At 45.6% G+C, this 18942-nt stretch overlaps 1 protein-coding gene across 7 annotated transcripts in view; it reads left to right on the forward strand.

The window, feature by feature from the left end:
• The window catches only part of farp1 (FERM, RhoGEF (ARHGEF) and pleckstrin domain protein 1 (chondrocyte-derived)), a 263668-nt gene that overhangs the window by 166897 nt on the left and 77829 nt on the right, over positions 1-18942 (forward strand). For all 7 annotated transcript variants that reach the window (XR_011886088.1, XM_072258822.1, XM_072258824.1 and 4 more), the window contains exons 12-13: positions 1044-1107; positions 3330-3552. Coding sequence is in view for 6 of the 7 variants with exons in the window: in XM_072258822.1 (XP_072114923.1) it covers positions 1044-1107; positions 3330-3552 (287 nt within the window). In the remaining variant the exon portion in view is untranslated. The remainder of the gene's footprint in view (positions 1-1043; positions 1108-3329; positions 3553-18942) is intronic.

Below are 18942 nucleotides of genomic sequence, written 5' to 3' on the forward strand. Positions count from 1 at the left end.
TGGAATTGTAAAAGTGTGGGAGGGAGAAGAGGAGTGAAATACTTCCAAGTTGGGATGATGTGCGACCTGGAGCGGAAGCTGTAGGAGCTGGTGACAACCCATGCACTTTACCAGCATCTTCCTCCTCTATGGAGGAAGTCCTGGCTTTGGAAGGTCGCATTTGCTTTTGGAGCAACAAACTATCTGCTGGAGGAACTCGCGGATTGAGGAGCATCCACGGGAAGAAATAAATTGTTAAAATTTCAGGGTGCTTTGGGACTAATGAAGGATTTTGACCTAAAACATCGACAACTCCTTTCCCATCACATATCATGCTCAACCTGCTGAGCTCTTCAGGCAGGTTCTCTGTTGCCCCAGATTCTGGCACCTGTCTTTGGCCTGTATCCTTCCAAACGTTTCCTACCCATCAACCTGATTAAACGGTACAAAAACTTTGGTGAGCTGGGAGCCGGAAGCATTCCCTGACGCTGTGAATGTTTGTGCTTCTGTTGTCACGTTGTTCCGTTGCTGCTGGCCATCAACAGTAGTGCAGATGCCCGTGGGCACGGGAGAATGCATACGATAGATTCTGGGAGAGGCTGGCCAACGCAATCAAGTTCCGTCAGAATTAGAGACACAGCAGGAAACGGGCCCTTCTGGCCCTCGAGCCTTGCCGCCCAGCAACCCACTGAATTAACCCCAGCCGAATCACAGGTCAGTTTACAATGACCAACTAACCTACTAACCAGTACGTCTTTGGACTGTGGGAGGAAACCGGAGCACCCAGAGGAAACCCATGCGCACATGGGAAGGACGTACAAACTTTCTTACAGAGGACGTTGGAATTGAACTCTGAACTCTGAAGCCTCAAGTTGTAATAGCGTCGCGCTAACTGCTACACCACCGTGGCACCCTGTTCTTCGACCATTTGCAATCCATCCTGCAAATTCTGGTCAAATGGCGCAGCTATTCCTAAGATCATCTGTTAAGAGAAGCTACGTTACTGCTGTTTCTGATTAATATTTAATTAAAGTTGTTACCAACACTTTTTTTTAATCTTTCAGGAAACACAGTAAATTGCGGTCCCTCCGAAGTCTGCCAGATCATCAGTCAATGGTGCCAAAACAAGTCAGTAAATCAGCAAGTGATATTGTCTACAGTAAATGATTATCAGATCTGTTTTCCGTTTCTGTTTGTTCACTCAAATGACTAAGGCAGGGGTTCTCAACCTTTTTTTTATGCTGTGGAACCTTACCATTAACTGACAAGTCCATGGACCCCAGGTTGGGAACCCCTGGACAAAGGGGTTATAGGGTAATAGATATTACTTAACGTTTTATGTAAGTGTGACGTGTACAGAGATATATATATATATATATATATATATATATATATAAAAAACAGGACCCTTAACAGTACTGATGGACAGAGGGATCTTGGAGTCCAAATCCTTTGCTCCCTGCAAGTGGCAACACCAGGAGATAGATTGGTTAAAAAGATGTGTGGCATGCTAGCCTTCATCGGTCAGGGATTTTGCGTATGAGAGCTGAGAATTTATTGCTGCAGCTGTATAAAACTTTGGTTTGGACATACTTGGAGGATTGTGTGCAGTTCTGGTCACTACAGAAATGATGTGGATGTTTTGCAGAGGGTACGTAGGAGATTTACCAGGTACATAGAGGGCATGAGTTATAAGGAGAAGTTGAACAAACTTCGGTCATTTTCTCCTTCCTGTATTGGGGGTGACTGGAAACAATACTCTATTAGACCACATGCAATAATTGTACTCTTTTTCTTGGGTACGGAGAGCCAGTCACCATCTCTGTGTACTGCTGCCTTGCCAAAGGAGCCACAAGAGGTTCTGGCTTCACTACCTGTTGAAGGCAAAGCATCACACAGTCACTATCTAACTCAGGGGATCCCACCCTTTCTTATGGCGTGGACCAATACCATTAAGCAAGAGCTCCATGGACCCTGGGCTGGGAGGTCCTGATCTAAATGGTGAGGAGTTCACCTGTAAGATAAGACTTCCCATTGACTCTTGCTCAACCAGTGGCTTTCCTCACCGATGGCGGCCAATGGAAGATGATGCCGGGTCGGGTTGGTGTTAAACATTAATCGTGAAGCTCTTCAATACCTTCACGAGATGGCAGAGAAGGTGCTTGAGGAGGCTGCTGTTAGGAGAGGTTTGAATTTGGGTAGAGCCTTTCACAGCCTGTGCAGGGATGCTGACGTGCTGCTGTACAGTGAATGAAGATTTCTAGAAGCTGTAAAGTAGGAAATCTGATGGGAATATTGCAGAGCAAGCTTTCATAGACAGTTCTGATCCTAAGCTTTGTTATTGTTGGCCAGCATTCTGAGAAGAAATACTCTGCTCTCTTAAACAGAGTGGTGAGATCTTCTTTGTTCAATGGGAAGGCTTTCAGTATTGTTTCAGATGACTCTTTTGACAGTGCGGCCCTCCCATAGCTCTGCACTGGGAGAGTCAGTCCAAATGCTTCAGGTCGTGAGTGAGATTTAAATCCATAACCTTCTTATAATGATGTAGAGTCATGGCTGGAACTAATAACCACACGAAGACCAGAGTAGGGTAGAATCCAGTGTCAAGGTTTGTATGGTCAGGCAGTACTTATGCGGAGAAATCGACAGTTCATGTTTGGGTTGAGGTTTGATCTGTACAGAAAGTTCTTTGGAAGTCAAGATTGAGGTGAAAGTCTGAAGTTTACTGTCTCTTTATTAGGTGTTCATTGCAGTACAGATCAGACAGGGTCAGCCTGTACCAGCAGGCAAGGTAGGTAAAGAAGTAACAAAGGAACTTGAGCACAGGCTCTCTCTTTTTTCTGGACTGGTTTAGAAAATAAACCAATGGACAGGTACTGACTGAGTTACAGTTCAGTTTTGTAAATGAAGAAACTGCAGTAAAATAGAATCAAATGGAATACCAAGTTACTAAAAGTTTAGAGACAAATAGATGATATAAACATATGAACAAATAAAAAGAAAGCTAAAACTACAAGGGAAAACACAATAAATACAACAACCTAGAACGAGGTTCCCAGCCTGGGGTGCATGGACCCCTTGCTTATTGGTATTGACCCATGGCATGGAAAAGGTTGGGAGCCCCTGATCTAGACCATTATCCAGCAAGACGCTTTGCTTGCACTGAATGAATCCAGATTGAATGATCAGAACACATGAAGTGTCTTGACCTGAAATGCCAACTGCCCATTTCCCTCCAACGGATGCTGCCCAAGTCACTGAGTTTCTCCAGTGTTTTGTGTGTTGCTTCAGATTCCAGCCCCTGCTGTCTCCTGCGTCTCCCTCACACTTTATTTCTCTCTCTATTCCAGAGTGACGACTTTCCCTACAGGACAGAGTGCCCGTCAACGGGACCTCCGTCTCCCAGCGAGAGGAAAGAGCCGGCGGCTCCCCGCCTGGCTGCCGAGAAGCCAGCGGCAGAGAGCAAGAGTTCCTCACCGTCCCGAAGCCCCAGGAGGGACAAGCAGGAGGAGGAGGCGGCGGCGAGGGAGAAGACCCAGCTGGCGAAGGCACAGCAAGACCAACAGAGTGCAGGTCCAGCATCCCGAACTGCTCACAGCAGCAGCTCTTCCATTCCTTACATCGACTGCAGTGACGTAGATAGCGAGCATGAGCTAGTGCAGGCGCGGTTATTCAGCTCCACACCGCGGGCAAATGACATCCCAGAGGAGGGCTCAGTCACCAGGAAGGAGAGGGCAGCCTGTCTTGGGCGCTGGGACTCTCCAGGCCTCAGCTTCACAAGGGTCAGGAGGGAGCTGGAGGGCGAGGACTTTGCCTCGGCCGACCTGTCCTTCTGCCTGGAGGGGGTGTCCCCGGCACCGCGGCACAGCTCTCTGTTGCGACGGGCGTCTTCCGTCGCTGCGGCCGACGTCCCCGCAGTGACACCGGCGGGCGCGTGGGGCAAGGGGTCAAGCCCCAACGGTGGCGTGAGCTGGGCCACCCCCAAGGGTTTGCCCGTGCAAAACGGCCACTGCGGGTGGGGGGGAGCGGGCAGCCGTTGGTGTGATTACAGCAGCCACTGCTCCCCTGCGTTAAGCCGCGAGCGGGCAGAGAGGGCGGCAGTCTCCCGGAACAGGTCGGAGACCGACCCCCTCATCCTCAGCCGCCTGGCCTCCACGCCGCTAAGCGAGGGTGGCCCCGGACGTTCTCCCCGGGGCAGATTCACATCCACCCGGTTACCACCGGCTCGATCGAGTCGGCCCGTCCCCCGGCTCTTCCCGGTCGGCTTCGGCGCGGCCCAGCTCGCCGACGGCTCCACCAGCAGCGGGACAGAGTCCAGCGAGTCGGACTCGGAGGGGGCCCACCCTGCTGGCTTCCCGCTGGCATTCGGGAACCCCGTAGCCCTGGACCCTTTACCCCTGGCCAGCAGAGGCTTCTCCCTGGGCAGCTTGCACCCGGAGGATGAGGGCCTGGAGCTGGAGGAGGACAGCTCAGTGAGTTTCAGTGATCCCGACGAGGCCAGCCCGCTGGATGAACACGGTGTCATCACCTGTTAGCAGCCAGCGCCGACTCTGCCCAGTTTCCCAATCAACTGCACAGAACCAGCCAGCCACAGCCTTGTGCTAATGCATTAACAGTAGATCACCGGATGCCACTGTAGCATGCCCTAGTATACTCTGACTACTGACCAACTGGCACTTAATCTAAAAAAGACCTACCGAATATTGAAAAGCCGAGATAGAGTGGATGTGAAGAGGATGTTTCTAATGGTGGGAGAGTCGAGGACCAGAGGGCATAGCTTCAAAGTAAAAGGACGTTCCTTTTGAACAGAGAAGAGTTGGTGAATCTGTGGAATTCATTGCCACAGATGGCAGTGGAGGCCAAGTCATTAGGTACATTTAAGGCAGGAGTTGATAAATTCTTGATTAGTCAGGGCATGATGAAATGGTGGTGCAGACTTGATGGGCCAAATGGCCTATTTCTGCTCCTATATCTTATGGTGTTAAGATTTTTGGACATTTCAGGCTGAGGCCATTCTTCAGGAGTGGAAAGGAAGGGGGAAGACAGAATAAAAAGGTTGGGGGGGGGAATGTCCATTTAGAAGAGAGATGAGGAGGAATTTCGTTAGCCAGGGGTTAGTGCATCAGTGGAATTTATTGCCAGAGGCACTGTGGAGTCCAAGTCATTGAGCATCAAAGGTTATGGGGAGAAGACAGGAGAATGGGGTTGAGAGGGGGAGAAAAATAAGCCATAATTAAATGCTGGAACAGATTTGATGGGCCAAATGGCCCAAATCTGCTCCTATGTCTTATAGTCTAATCGCACTGCCATCATGGACATACAGGAGACACTGCCATCCAGGGTCAGTGTTCAGGGTTGCTGGATTCGAGGGGTGAGGTTTATTGAATCATTTAACATGAAGCGAGGAAAGGCATCTTTATTAACCTAAACTCTATGTTTTGCCATTGAGTTAAATTGTAAAATAGCAATTCCTTATTCAGCTTCTAAACAGCCAAGAGCAGATGCAATGGAATATGTGTACCGAGTAATCAAGTAATGCGGTTGACTGCTGTAGATGCAGCCAGGTACGACGAGTGTGGGTTCTGTATTTGGGACCAGCCGTGCTCCTGGCGTTTGTCGCTGTGGTTGCATGATTCCCGTGTTCGAGGTAGCCTTTGACACCTGCCAACTGCAACATGATTTGGACAAATGCTGACTGTCAGAACATTGGTTATATTTTAGCAGAGTCATTATTGGAATTGGTTTATTACTGTCACATGCTCAGAGATACAGTGAAAAGCTTGCACACTGTTCATACAGATCAGATCATTACCCAGTGCATTGAAGCAGAACTAGATAAAACAATAACAATGCTGAGTAAAGTGTAACAGCTGCAGAGAAAGTGCAGTGCAGGTAAAACAAGATCATAACGAGGTAGATTGTGATGCCGAGAGTCCAATGTCTCACACTAAGGCCTATTTAATAGTCTTACAACAGAGGGGTAGAAACTCCCTTGAACCTGGTGGTACATGCTTCCAGGCTTTTGTATCTTCTACTCGGTCGTAGAGGGGAGAAGAGAGAATATCTGGACTCTTTGATTACGCCGGCTGATTTATGAGGCGGCAGGAAGTATAGGCACAGTCCTTGGAGGGGAGGCTGGTCTCTGTGGTGTACTGAATTGTGTGTGCAACTCTTTGCAGTTTCTTGGGGTCAGGTGTAGGGCAGTTGCCATACCATGCCATTATGAAAGCTGTAGAGTTGGCCAGTATCAGCCTTCATGTCCCATATATACACAAGATGGTAACAAATCTTTGATTTGACTAAAATCAGATGAGGTGAGACAATAATTAATTTTTATACATTAGAACGTAGAACAGTACAGCACAGTACAGGCCCTTTGGCCCACAACGTTGTGCCAACCTGTTAATCTACTCTAAGAACAATCTAACCCTTCCGTCCTACACAGCCCCCCCTTTTTCTTTCATCCATGTGCCTATCCGTGTGCTTTTGTGTGATTTGTCGCTTCTTGTGAAAATGATATTTGGATCATGTGCAAACTGTTGGTGTAGTTCAATTTGGTATCATGTTCAGCACAGACAGAGAGGGCTGAATGGCCTGTTCCCTCCTCCTGTGGTTCTATGTTCTATTTTCCGAGCTTAATTTTGTGGCATGAACATTTAGACAGAACTGAGGATCAGTCTAGATTTTTAAGTGCTTGTTGATGGATCCAAGAAGGGAAGAGGGTTTTCATTTATTGTGTGTGTCTCTAATTGTGTACGTATCTCACCTTCAAGAGATGTTAGTGTTATATTAGCTTTCGGATTAAAAGAGGACAAATCTAGGGAAGGCATATTATTGCCATGTCCAGTTCAACTTCAAGTTTAATTGTCATTCAGCCATGCATGAATACCCATGAGTACAGCCAAATGAAACAGCGTCAGCATGATGTTTTGCCAGATCCTGGCTGATCATTGATTTTGGAAGGGAAGAGTTAACTGAAAATTGACATAGAACTCTTCCCTGCCAAAGTATTGCACAAATAGTTCACACTTTAATTTTAATTCTTTAATGATTCCCAAGGCAATGTGCAACATTTTGACAGGATTTTGGCAGATGTGTCACTCCGGTTGGTGAAAAGCCACATTCCTGAATGGCTGCTCACTCTCTGGATCACAACTGGTCAAATGCAAAAGCAAACTACCAGGTCTTTCTGTCAGGGGCAGGGAAATAAAGAATCAGATGTAGAAAAAAACATCCAAATTCAGAAGATGTTGTAAATATGATTATAAACTGAATTTATTTTATCAAGTCACATATCTCGACGCACATGTGCAAAGTTACTTCACATTTTGGGGTCTTTTTTAAAGATTAGCTTTATGTGTCACATGTACATCGATACATTGAGTGAAGTGTGTTGTTTGTGTCAAATCAAATCAGTAAGGATGATTCTGGCAGGCCGCAAGTGTTCTCAAGCTTCCCACATGTCATTCCCACAACTCACCTTTTGGAATGTGGAAGAAATTGGATCCCTGCAGGAAACCCACATGGTCACAGGAAAAAGGTACAAACTCCTTACAGACAGCAGAGGGAATCCAGCACCGACCTTGCAGCTGGCGCGGTAAAGTGTGGCACTAACCGCCATGCCACTGTGCCATGGTTCATATGTTGAAATAACAACCAAACAATCAGAGTCAGAACAACACTGATTAAGGTCGTTGACCTGAAACTTTGATGTTCCTCACCCCCTCCCCAACCCATAGATGCTCTTTGACCTCTGACCTGTTGAGTATTTCCAGCTTTCTCTGGCAAGCTATTCACCTTGTTGGGCACCTGGAATGTGGAGGCCTTTATTACGTACGACAGTGAAACTAAACTTGGCAGCGGCACCTAAGAGATGTAGGTGTAGAAGGTTCTACTCTATCCACTCCCACTCAATCAAAATTGGGTGGAAAGTTAACCAGTTTCAAGCTAATAGCGTGGATTTCATGGGGTAAATTTCAGGTGTCATTTGATGGCTCTGGGCATGTACTCTCTGGAATTCAGAAGATTGAGGGTGACCTAAATGAAACCTATTGAATGTTGAAAGGCCTTGATAAAGTGGATGTAGAGAGGATATCTCCTATGGTGGGGGAGACTAAGAACAGAGTATAGGGGCATCCTTTTAGAACAGCGATGAGGAGGAATTTCTTTTGCCAAAGAGTAGCGAATCTGTGGAATTCTTTGCCACAAGCAGCCGTGGAGACCAAGTCTTTATGTAAGTTTAAGGTGGAGTTTGATAGATTCTTGATAGGTCAGGGCATGAAGGGTTACGGGGTGAAGGCAGGAGACTGGGGCTGAGAGGGAATTGGATCAGTCATGATGAAATGGTGGAGCAGACGCGATGGACCAAATGGCCTAATTCTTCTCCTATGTCTCACGGGCAACATCACAAGCCTTTATGGTGATAATTGATCGCAATACAGATGCATAAGAAAGGTGCCCACTGAATGAGAAGTAAGTATCAATCACCCTTACGGTTTGAAGGCAATTCTTCAATTGTTCTAATGTTCTGACCTGGAATGCAATGAATTCTGAATTAACAGCTCACAAAATGAAATCATTAACTTTTATTGGAAGAAAGTTGTTGTACAGAAGCAGGTGAATTCTCACAGCTACCCTGGGCTTTAGTGAAGCCACACCAGTAGTAATACGTGCAGTTCTGTTCTTCTTAATTATTGTTCATGAGTCGTGGTTCCAGAGGAGGGGCACCAGAATGAAAGGTATGAGGAGCATTTGTTATCTCTGGGCCTGTACTTGACAGAGTTCAGAAGGATGAGGTGGGATCTCATTAAAACTTACCAGATGCTGAAAGGCCTGGAACGTGGAGAGAACATTTCCATTAGTATGAGAGTCTAGGATCTGAGGGCACAGCCTCTTAATAAAGAGACATCTCTTTAAAACTGAGATGAGAAAGAATTCCTTCTGCTAGAGTCTGTTGAATCTGTGGACAGAGAGCTGAAAAAGCCAAGTTGTTGGATGTATTGAAGGCAGAGATTGATAGCTTCTTGATTGAGAAGATAGTTAAGGATTACAGGGAGAAGGTGGGAGGATGGGTTTTAAAACAAAAATTAGAAATGATTGAGTGGAAGAGTACACTTGATGGACTAGATGGCCTAATTCTGCTCTTTATCATCTTATGAATCGTTTGCTGTCTTCGGTTGCTATAGTGATTACAGTGAGGCAATTAATCCTCTCACATTACTGCTACAGTTAAACTTGCTGATGCACCAATTTGGTGTCCCATTCAAAAACTCCTCCCTCATTCCCCCAAAGCCTATTGATCCTAAAAAATAACATTTTTTTATGTTAATTCCGTGCTACTTGAGGCAATTTTCACAAATCTGTTGGAACTTTGTAGGCAAAAGGCACTTGTAAATTGGAAGGGCTAATGAGCTGCCATTCAGATGAGTTTAATGTCTCTAATGAATATTCCTCGTTGAATATAAATCACTTCCCGGTGTAAATGCACAGGGGATATACGGAACCGTGCTGTGTGCAGTGAAGCCAAGTGATCCCAAACCTAAAATCACCAAGTAATAAAATGTGATGCCTTCAGATCTTCACTCTTTGTCGCTCCCCGCAGGGATCAATTAATGAGCCACTTGTTTCCTGTGTAACATTCCCCAAAGCATTTGGATGTGATGCAGGCTGAGCTTTGTGTTAGCGATCAAAGATCCGTGTAGTGCACCAAATGCTAAGGATCAACCTGGTGTTGAGTGCTGAGGTTAGATCGAGAGTTGTTCTGCCTCTCGGTAAGTTTTTCTTATCCATGGGTCCCCACTGTTGGGGAGGGTAGGGCCGGAATCCTTGCTGAGTAAAAGCAGGGAGGCAAACTTGCCCTTTCACGCAGAATTCCCCTGGGGTTGACGCTGTGTACAGATATAACGTAGTGATAGGCAAAAAATCCCCTCTCCCTTCTCATCTGTGTCATTTGTCCAGGTGTGGGGCTTAATGTTTATGAGGGTGTGTTCTCCGTGTACCCTGATTGCTGTGGCTCTGTCAGCACGTATCTTCGAAGCAATGTTCCTGCTCCATGTTTATTTTTTGCTTTCAGTGCATGTTGGCCTGTTCTTGCTCTGTATTGACATGTTCTGATCCTCTGGTGCAAAACTGTTTGTATCAACTGAATGTCAGCTTAAGGCATGTGATCCTGTTAAGATGAAGGTTATCCTGCTAATCGGAGAGTGGCAGAGCTGGGCAGTAGGGGAAGTTGCCTTCCGACACAGTACAGTGGGGGCCATTTGTCCCGTTGTACCTGAACTAGCCCCCTGGCAATTGCTCTGTTACAGAAACCAACGTCCATTGCCTTGTAACTATTCTCGTCTTGTTAACAGGATCACTGCTTCAGGGGAGAGGAACTGCTTTAAAGAGACAGTATTTCTTTTGTTGGCCTGTTTTGTGGCTGGAGGTGTATGTCAGTTTGACAGGAGCATGCACACCTTTCCTGCACAATCATCAGGGATTAGCACTAGATAAAAACCACAGCGTGCATTAAGTCTCCTGCCCTTCTCATCCAACCCTTTAACTCCAAAAGCTCTTGAAATGCATTCCAACTGAGTTTACATCACAACCCATTGGCAAAAGGGTGAACTCAAGGCTTCCACTGGCAGGAAGCCAGATCCTATTGAAGGATGACCTGATAAGAGTAAAGAATTATACACTGGGACAAGAAGAGGTTAATTTAAGAACAGGAAGGTTCCCATTGCAGAATAATTCCACTGGAGTTATGAGGCCCTTTGAGTGTGACGAATGAAGTTAGCTGAACTCTGCCCTTATTCAGTAGACTCTGGAAATGTTGTCCAGGTAGCCCAGAATGGACGTTGGCTCAAAGTTGGAAAGAGTCAGTCGTATTAATAAACAAGCTGGTAAGTCTTTTGGACCACGGCTCCAGCTGTGACAGGGCAGAGCTGGGACTCACCAGTGTGCAGGAACGTTGGACCTGTGCTCAATTCCTCCAGTAACATTAAGACTGAGAAGATCTAGGCTCTGATTGGGATGAGAGGAGAAGGTCTTACCATTATCCTGGGGGGTCACCATTGATCAGGAGCTCATCTGGCCTGGCTCTGACCTTGTCAAAGGGTGACTCACTTACAGACACCCCAGTGCCTTTCCATCATCGACAAGACGCAAGTCAGGAGTGGGATGGAGTATTCTCCATTCACCTGAATGGAACCTGCTGCAACGGTATTGAAACCCTTCACCACCCAGGGCAAAGCTTGGCTCTCTCCCTATGAGCCTTCTAAATGCTCATTCCCTCCATAGCCAGCCCACAGTGGCTGCAAAGTGCTCCATCTACAACATGGACTGTTGTTACTCATCCCGTCCGCAGCAGCTCCCCCTCCCAAGCCTGTGGTCCGTTCCACTGTGCAGGATGAGGGCTCTGAGCAGATTGGAACACCACCACCTGCAGTTTACTTTACAAGCTGCACCCTCCCCAAACTGGAAATCTGTCACCTTAATTTCAGTGTCACTAGAGCTGGCTTCTGAAAGTACAGTGGGAGCACCTTCCCCAAAGGGATGCAGTGGTCTTAGAGGCAGCTTACCACCGCCTTCTCAAGGGGAAATTAGGGACGGGCAATAGATGCTGGCTCTGTCGCTGATATCCTAATCCCAAAATGTGAATGAGCGGGGGTTGGGGGGGGGGGGAACAATGACACCTCTCTGAGAACGGTCCTGCGAGTAGACCAAATTGAGGGTCTCCGTGGGCACATTGTAGACGTGGGAAGGTTTCTGGGTTCCTACCGCACTTCCTTTGTCCCCGTCTCTGTTCTGATCATCACACCTGTCACTGTTAATCCATGGCTCCTTGCCATTGATCCCATTGCTAGGGGAAATGTTCCCTTTCGCTCTGTGTAGGATTTCATCACTCCCCCCCCCCCCCGCCCCTCACCACTCTTGACAACCCAATCTTGGCCTTTATTCTTTACTGGAGTCACAGAATCATACAGGATGGAGACAGGCTGCTTGGCCCAACACGACTATGTTGACTCTGGGGTCCACCTCAACCAGTCCCATTGGCTCATTTTTGCCCCCACATCCCGCTAAACCTTTCCTATCCACGTACCTATCGAGATGTCTTAATGATCGAGGGAGAGTGTCCATAAAATGTCTTAATGAACAGGGGAGGAAGGGAGAGTATATGTAGAGTGGTGTGGGAGGGGTTAATTAAAAACAGATCTAGTGTCCAAACATTTCTTCAGAATTGACAGTCGGAGGCCATAAGATGCATGTGCACATTCCCTCTCAAGACATTTTACACGTAATCTGAGGGTACACTCAGGTATTTTTCTAAGAGATTTCAAGACTTGTACTGAAAAATGTTCAGCATTCAAGTTCTGAGCAGCAGATGACTAACAAAATGCATACTGTCTGTTTAACCTTCTCACTCGTTCTCTCTCCTTTGGTTTTTGATTACTAAAGCATGTAATATATATCCTCTGGTTGCACTTCACCGCAGTTCCTCTTAGCCTGGTGAATGTTAATGCATGATGGGTCAAAACTGCTGATTAACTTTGAATAATGTTCTGAATGTACGCATGAGAGCATTTGTTTTCTTGCATAAGCAGATTTATAATTTTAAGTCTTACGTTCTGAACTGCTTGTTACTGTAAAATTTGTTGTTCTTTTACTTTTTATTTTGCCAGCTGCTTAATTTGTTTGTTGGCAAAGACTTGTGCATTTACTAAAAATCTTCACTGCTAATCATTTTCTCAATATTTGCTGATGAGATTTTTTACACTATTAAAAACATTCTGCTACAAAGGGTTGTTCTGCTGGCATAGTATCTGATGAAGTAACTAACTGCTTTGATTTGATCCCTCATTGATCTCTTGACTTCTCGCAACACCAGGATGCAGATGAGAATTTGATATTTGACATTCAGGCTGAGTACACTATGTATTCTGTGGCTAGCAATGATGAACAGGCCTGTTGAGCTCAGAGCAGGGGTTCCCAAACTTTTTTATGCCATGGACCAATATCATTAAGCAGGGGGTCCATGGACTCCAGATTGGTAACCCCTGACATAGAATATAGAACAATACAACGCGGACACAGGCCCTTTGGTCCAACCAGACCATGCTGACCACAGTATCCGCTCAGCTAGCTAGTCTCAATTTCCAGCATTCACTTCTTATCCATCAAAATTCCATCTCTCTGTGTGCTTATTCAAGTGCTTCTGAAATGACTGTGTTGTATCTGCCTCAAACACTTCCTCTGGCAGCTTATTCCATATACTCATCACCCTCCCTGTGTAAAAATCACCCTCTGGTTTCTTTTAAATCTTCAACCTCTCACCCTAAACCTGTGCTCCCTAGTTTTGGGCTGCACTACACTGGGGAAAAGACAGTTACCATCAGTCTTATCTATGCCTCTCATAAACATCTCTATAAGGTCACCCCTCATTTTTCTGTTGGAAATATTGTAGATTAAGTGAAAAATAATAGAATTTTAATTTTGAATTTGTTAAAATTGGCACTGATTTTTTTCACTTTTCAATTATTTCCTATCATTTAAACCCTCCATTTTTACTTGAAGACCATATCCTTCGATTTAATATGGGGCTTCATCTAGAAACAGAATTAGGAATAATTTTTAAATCTTAAAGGCAGTGTATGTTTCTTTTTATAATTTCCCCTATGGTTGGCATCCATCTGTCTGGAAGGACAATGGGTGATGATGATCATCATCACAAGCCTGGGTGGATGGTCAGGAGATCCTGAGATGCCCAGTCGTCAAGATCCCCCACTCGGCCTCACCAGTGTAGTCCAAAGGAAAGCTTATGAAGCAATACATTTGGCACCAGCTTGGCTGCAGGAGCTGCCGGAAGGATGTTCACTGACGTCCAGCCACTTTAGGGGCTCCACTCTGGATTTGCTGTCTGAGTTTACTCCCATAGGCTTGGTCTCTCGCGAGGCTGCCCTCAAGGTAGTGGGGCTATTTACCCATAGCTGGGGATCTGGTTCACGGGCACCAGGGCCTGTCCACGTGCCACTGGGCCTCTGTGCTACGTGTGCAGGGGCCAGACCTCCTTCCCATCTTCTGTAGTTCAGCCTGTCCAAAAGGAGTTCAGATTCCGTGTGTCGCCAGCGAGGAGGCACTACATGAAGCTTGCTGTTGGAGAGGCTATGTACTGGTAGGGAGAGACTTAACACACCCAGCTCTCTTTTTTCACGAGACCGCTAGCCAGAGATGGAAGCTGAAAGTGAGAGTGACAAGCACTACCCACTACTCTACCACCCTAGACACGGGTCACAACAACCATTTTGACACCACTATGCATTTCCCCTATGCGTCTTTGAATTGTAAACGCCTCCTGGTAATCACACTGCGTCTGAGGTGGAGGTGAAGCTTCAGTCTCCACCTTCCTCAATGTATTTTGCTCTTTGAAGGTAGCCAGCCGTAAACCAAGTGTGTGGAAATGGGATCTGAAAGAGTCATGTTGAAATACTGACTGAGTTGTGTCTGTGCATGTTGAGCCTTGGGTCACTGAGAGGTTGTTTTCGGTAGTAGCGCTGCCTGGAACCAGCAACATTGCGAAAAGAGGTTGGTCCTTTAGGATGGAACTGATGCTCTTCTTTTTCTCTTTTGGAAGATTGTAACTCCTTTGGAATTCCCCACCCCAGGAGTTTGTGGATGTTCTGTTTCTGGGCATTGGAATTAGAACTGGTTTATTATTGTCACATGCACAGTGAAAAGCTTGTCCTGCAAACTCTTTATACAGCTCAGGGCATTACAGTGAGTAAGAACAAGGGAAAACAATAACAGAATGCAGAATAAAGTGTAACAGCTACAAACGACATGTAGTGCAGGTAGACATAGGAGTAGAATTAAGCCATTTGGCCCATCGAGTCTGCTCCACTATTTAATCTTATAATTTGATGATTTAACTTCCCTGTCAACCCCAGTTTCCTGCCTTTTCCCCCTCACCATTGACACCCTTACTAATAAAGAACCTATCAAATTCTTCTTTAAGTAGAACCTATGATGTGGCCTCAACAGCCATCTGTGGCAATGAACTTATCACCCTCTGCCAAAAGAAATTCCTCCCTATCTCTGTTCTAGAGGGACATCCTTCCATTGTGAGGCTGTGCCCTCTGGCCCAACACTCTTCCCCTCGTGGAAACATCCTTTCCACGTCCACTCTTTCTAGGCCTTCCAATACTTGGTAGGTTTCAATGTGATTCCCCCTCTTTTGGACTCCAGTGAATACAGGCCCAGGACCATCAAATGCTCCTCATATGTTAACCCTTTCATTCCTGGGGTTATTCTTGTAAACCTCCACTGGACCCTTTCCAATGCCAGCACATCCTTTCTGAGATACGAGGCCCAATATTGCCCACAGCACTGCAAGTGCAGTCTAACCAACACCTTATGAAGCTCTAGCATTACATCCTTCGACAATAAGCAGCAAGATCACACTGAGGTAGGTTGTGAAGTCAAGAGTCTATCTTGTTGTACTCGACCATGTTCTAGAGTGGAGTTAAGTAGCTTCTTGGGTGCTTCGGGAGCAATTTGGACGGTGGATGAAAATGGCTTTACCCTGAGTGGGTCTGGAGATATAGGCCCCACTGTGGCTAACTAGCTTGGATTTTTTTAAGGTCTCATACAATGGTCGTCCCTTCCTCCACTTTGCTCTCTCAGTGCAACTGATGGAGGGATTCCAGTAACTGATCCTGAGATTTAATCTTCATAGAGTGGAGAAAGGTTTTGCTGTCTGGACTTCAATCAGTGGCAGGGAATGTTACTTTGGATGCAAACTGAGAAGAATGTTCACCATTTTATGAACGTCGTGGGAACAGGAGCAGGCCATCGAATTATTGCTATTATTATCCTGTCTGCTGTACTATTCCTGTCACCACTGCTGGTTCCACACCCCTGGACACTCCTCCCTCTGTTGGTTTGTTCTCAAATTCTCAATTGACCCCCAGGCTGGGCAATGCTCCTTGAAGAGAAACATTGCCAAATTAAGTAGGCAATAAATAGTGATTTTATGGTTTCCTTTAATAACCAAATACCAAAAATAGATCATCCGTTAATCTTCTTTATTCAGTGACAGAGTACTAGAATGTACAACTTTTCTTTATAATTTACATCTTATTTTTCCTATTTGTAATCTTTCAGATCTCTTCCCTTTCGGTTATTTAGTGATTGATGCCTGTCTGCTGTGCACCTTCTACTAAGACCTTTTGTATTGCAATTCCAACACCAGCAGCAGACGTGTTGTAAAAAAGTAATGCAGGAACTGGCAGATTCGAACTTGAAGTCCTGCCTGAATACTGGGCTGTGCAGCAATTTTATTGATCGTATCAATGCTTCAGTTAACATGGAAGAGGCTGGTTTTTTTCTGAATTGGTTTGCTGTCAACACGCCCAGAAATCCAGTAGGTTGTGGGGAGTGAGAATGTTAATCGAACAAGGCAGCTGAATGTATTGAGTGTTTAGTCTGACCTATTTTTACTTATTGTAGAGTTTTGAATGATACGGATTGGGGTCAATTGCAGATGGCAGGTGAATTCATTTACATTTTCTGTAGAAACTACTAACTTTTAAACCATCCGGCATCTGCTCGGCCCATCAATCTCACTTGGCCATCTCGTTAGAAGGAATTACAGCTTTTCAAGAACATCACTTGAAAAAATAAAAATGGTTTCTGGCTCTATTTTTAATCTGGAAATGTCAAATTCCAGTTTGCTTCTGGGATTTCCCACAGGGAGGCAAAAAGGGCAGAGTAAAACCGATCCATTTGGGAGCAAGTGAGTTTAGTTAGATGAGGTCAGCCAATCTATAATTCAGTGGAACAATGACCCAGATGGATTATAAACGCACATCTCTTGGGCATGAAGAGTGACAGTCTCCCACAAGATAATTTTAAAGTTAGCCCTTTTTTAAAAAAAATGTTTGTTCTTATACTTTGCCAAGAGTTGTCCTCACTGCCTGTTACACCACTGGCATTTAGGGCAGCAATGAAGGTCCTGCATCTCTAGCGGTGTTCAGGGTTGTCTTCATGTCAGTAGCTTCTCCTCGGTTTTCACTACTATCAGTCATGTTAGTTCCGGGTGGAGAGTCAGGAATACCGTCGTACTCAGATGTAGAAGGATTCTTCATTGCTGTTTCCATTACAATTCTGTTTTACCAGTCAGAGTTGTTGGCCCTGAGCTGAACCCTGAACTTGGAAAACCGGTGGACTACTCTTAGTCTGGCCTCTACCCTTTGACCTGTTTGACATGGTCGGCCCTACCAAGAGCCAAAGCATAAAGCCCTGACTTCAACCAACATAGCTCTCTGGGTCATTGAGGGGTGCAAGCCTCCAAACCCAGCAACAAGGTTGTGGCCCTCTTCCTAGCCCTTCTTGTGCTGTGTGGATAATCCATCTTAGGCAAATGAAGGTCATATGCTGGAATCTGAAACAAAGCCAGAAGATGCTGGTGTTGGGCCCTGATGCTTTTGCAATCCAAAGGTTCTTCGGAAATGAAGAATGAGGCATAAAACTTGTTGCTTACGATTGTATTGTTAAGTTTTACAAGAGCAAAGAAGAAGGAGAAGAAGCATGGGGGGAAAGGGAACAAAGAAAAGGAACGAACAAAGATGGTCTGGTCTTCTTATACCAGATCACTGAGAACAGTAAATTCCATTGAAATTCCAACGGATAACCAGTTAAATAGACAGATTCAAGAAATGTGACACCTGCCGCTGAAACCAAGAAAGTTCCAGAAAAACATGGAGGCAACTGTAACCATTGAAAAACTCACTGAGCAATCACATGTAAACTGGTGATATAAAAAATATAAACAAACATATCAAAGTTGTTAAAAGAAAAATAACAAATCTACAGCATGATCCAACACTCAGCAGGTCATGCAGCATCTGTGGAGAGAGGAAGTTAATATTGCAAGCCTAGATTTTCATCGGAACTAGTGAATAATGAATGCAGAGGCTTCAGTCTAACACATAAACTGTTCCTCTCCCACTGGTAGCAGAAATGTAAAGTAAAACCAGAAAGTGCTGGAAATACTCAGCAGGTCAGGCAGCATCCGAAGAGAAGCAGAGTCAATGTTTCAGATAAAAGACACCACACCTGAGCTTCACCAAAACACTAGGAAGGTCTTGAACCTGAAACATGAGCTCTGTTTCTCTTCCCAGAGGTGCCTCCTGACCGGCTGAGTGTTTCGACCTTCTGCCTTTAGTTCAGGATGGGTATCTTGCTCTTAATGTATCATAGAACAGAGGGGCAGTTCTGTAGTAAAAGAATGTGGTGTAGACAGGTCAGGAAGCTGCAGACAGAAGTTCCTTTCGAAGGGATGTAGCTACTGCTGGCAAGATATACAAGGCTCAGTGGACGGCTGATCTGATGTGTTGGTGTGGGATGGTGCTAATGAAGCATTTCATTCGAGCTACTGTTAAAAGCTATTACTGGCATGCAAGTGAAGTGTCTGCTGCTTTCTGACCCATCCAAGTGTCAGGAACTTGGCCCAACCACAGAGACCAGGGTTGTGCCCCGGTGGGTCTCACTTTCACAAGCCCACACAAAAATAAGAGCAAGAGTAGGCCACTCGGCCCTTCACGCCTGCCTCACCATTCAGTGTGGCCAGGGCTAACCTAACCCAGCCTCTTTTTTTTTTGTGCCAGTTCCCCTAAACTTCAATCCCTCAATCTTTCAAATATTTATCTACCTCCATCTTAAAAATCTGAAGTGGCCTCCACCACCCTGAGGGTCAGAGAATTCCAGAGATTCAGGGCCCTTTGAGAGAAGGAACTTTGACAAACCTTGGGATTAAACGATTGGCCCCTTGTAGGCGTATTTTCTTATTTGTGACTGTCCCACTAGTGCAGGGGGTCCTAACTTATGGTCCCCGGACCCCTAGCTTAATGGTACTGGTCCATGGCATAAAAGAGGTTGGGAACCCCTGCACTAGTGAAAAAATTTCAACATCTACCCTGTCAAACA

This window comes from Mobula birostris, chromosome 5 (assembly GCF_030028105.1).
Source record: "Mobula birostris isolate sMobBir1 chromosome 5, sMobBir1.hap1, whole genome shotgun sequence".
NCBI lineage: Eukaryota > Metazoa > Chordata > Chondrichthyes > Myliobatiformes > Myliobatidae > Mobula > Mobula birostris.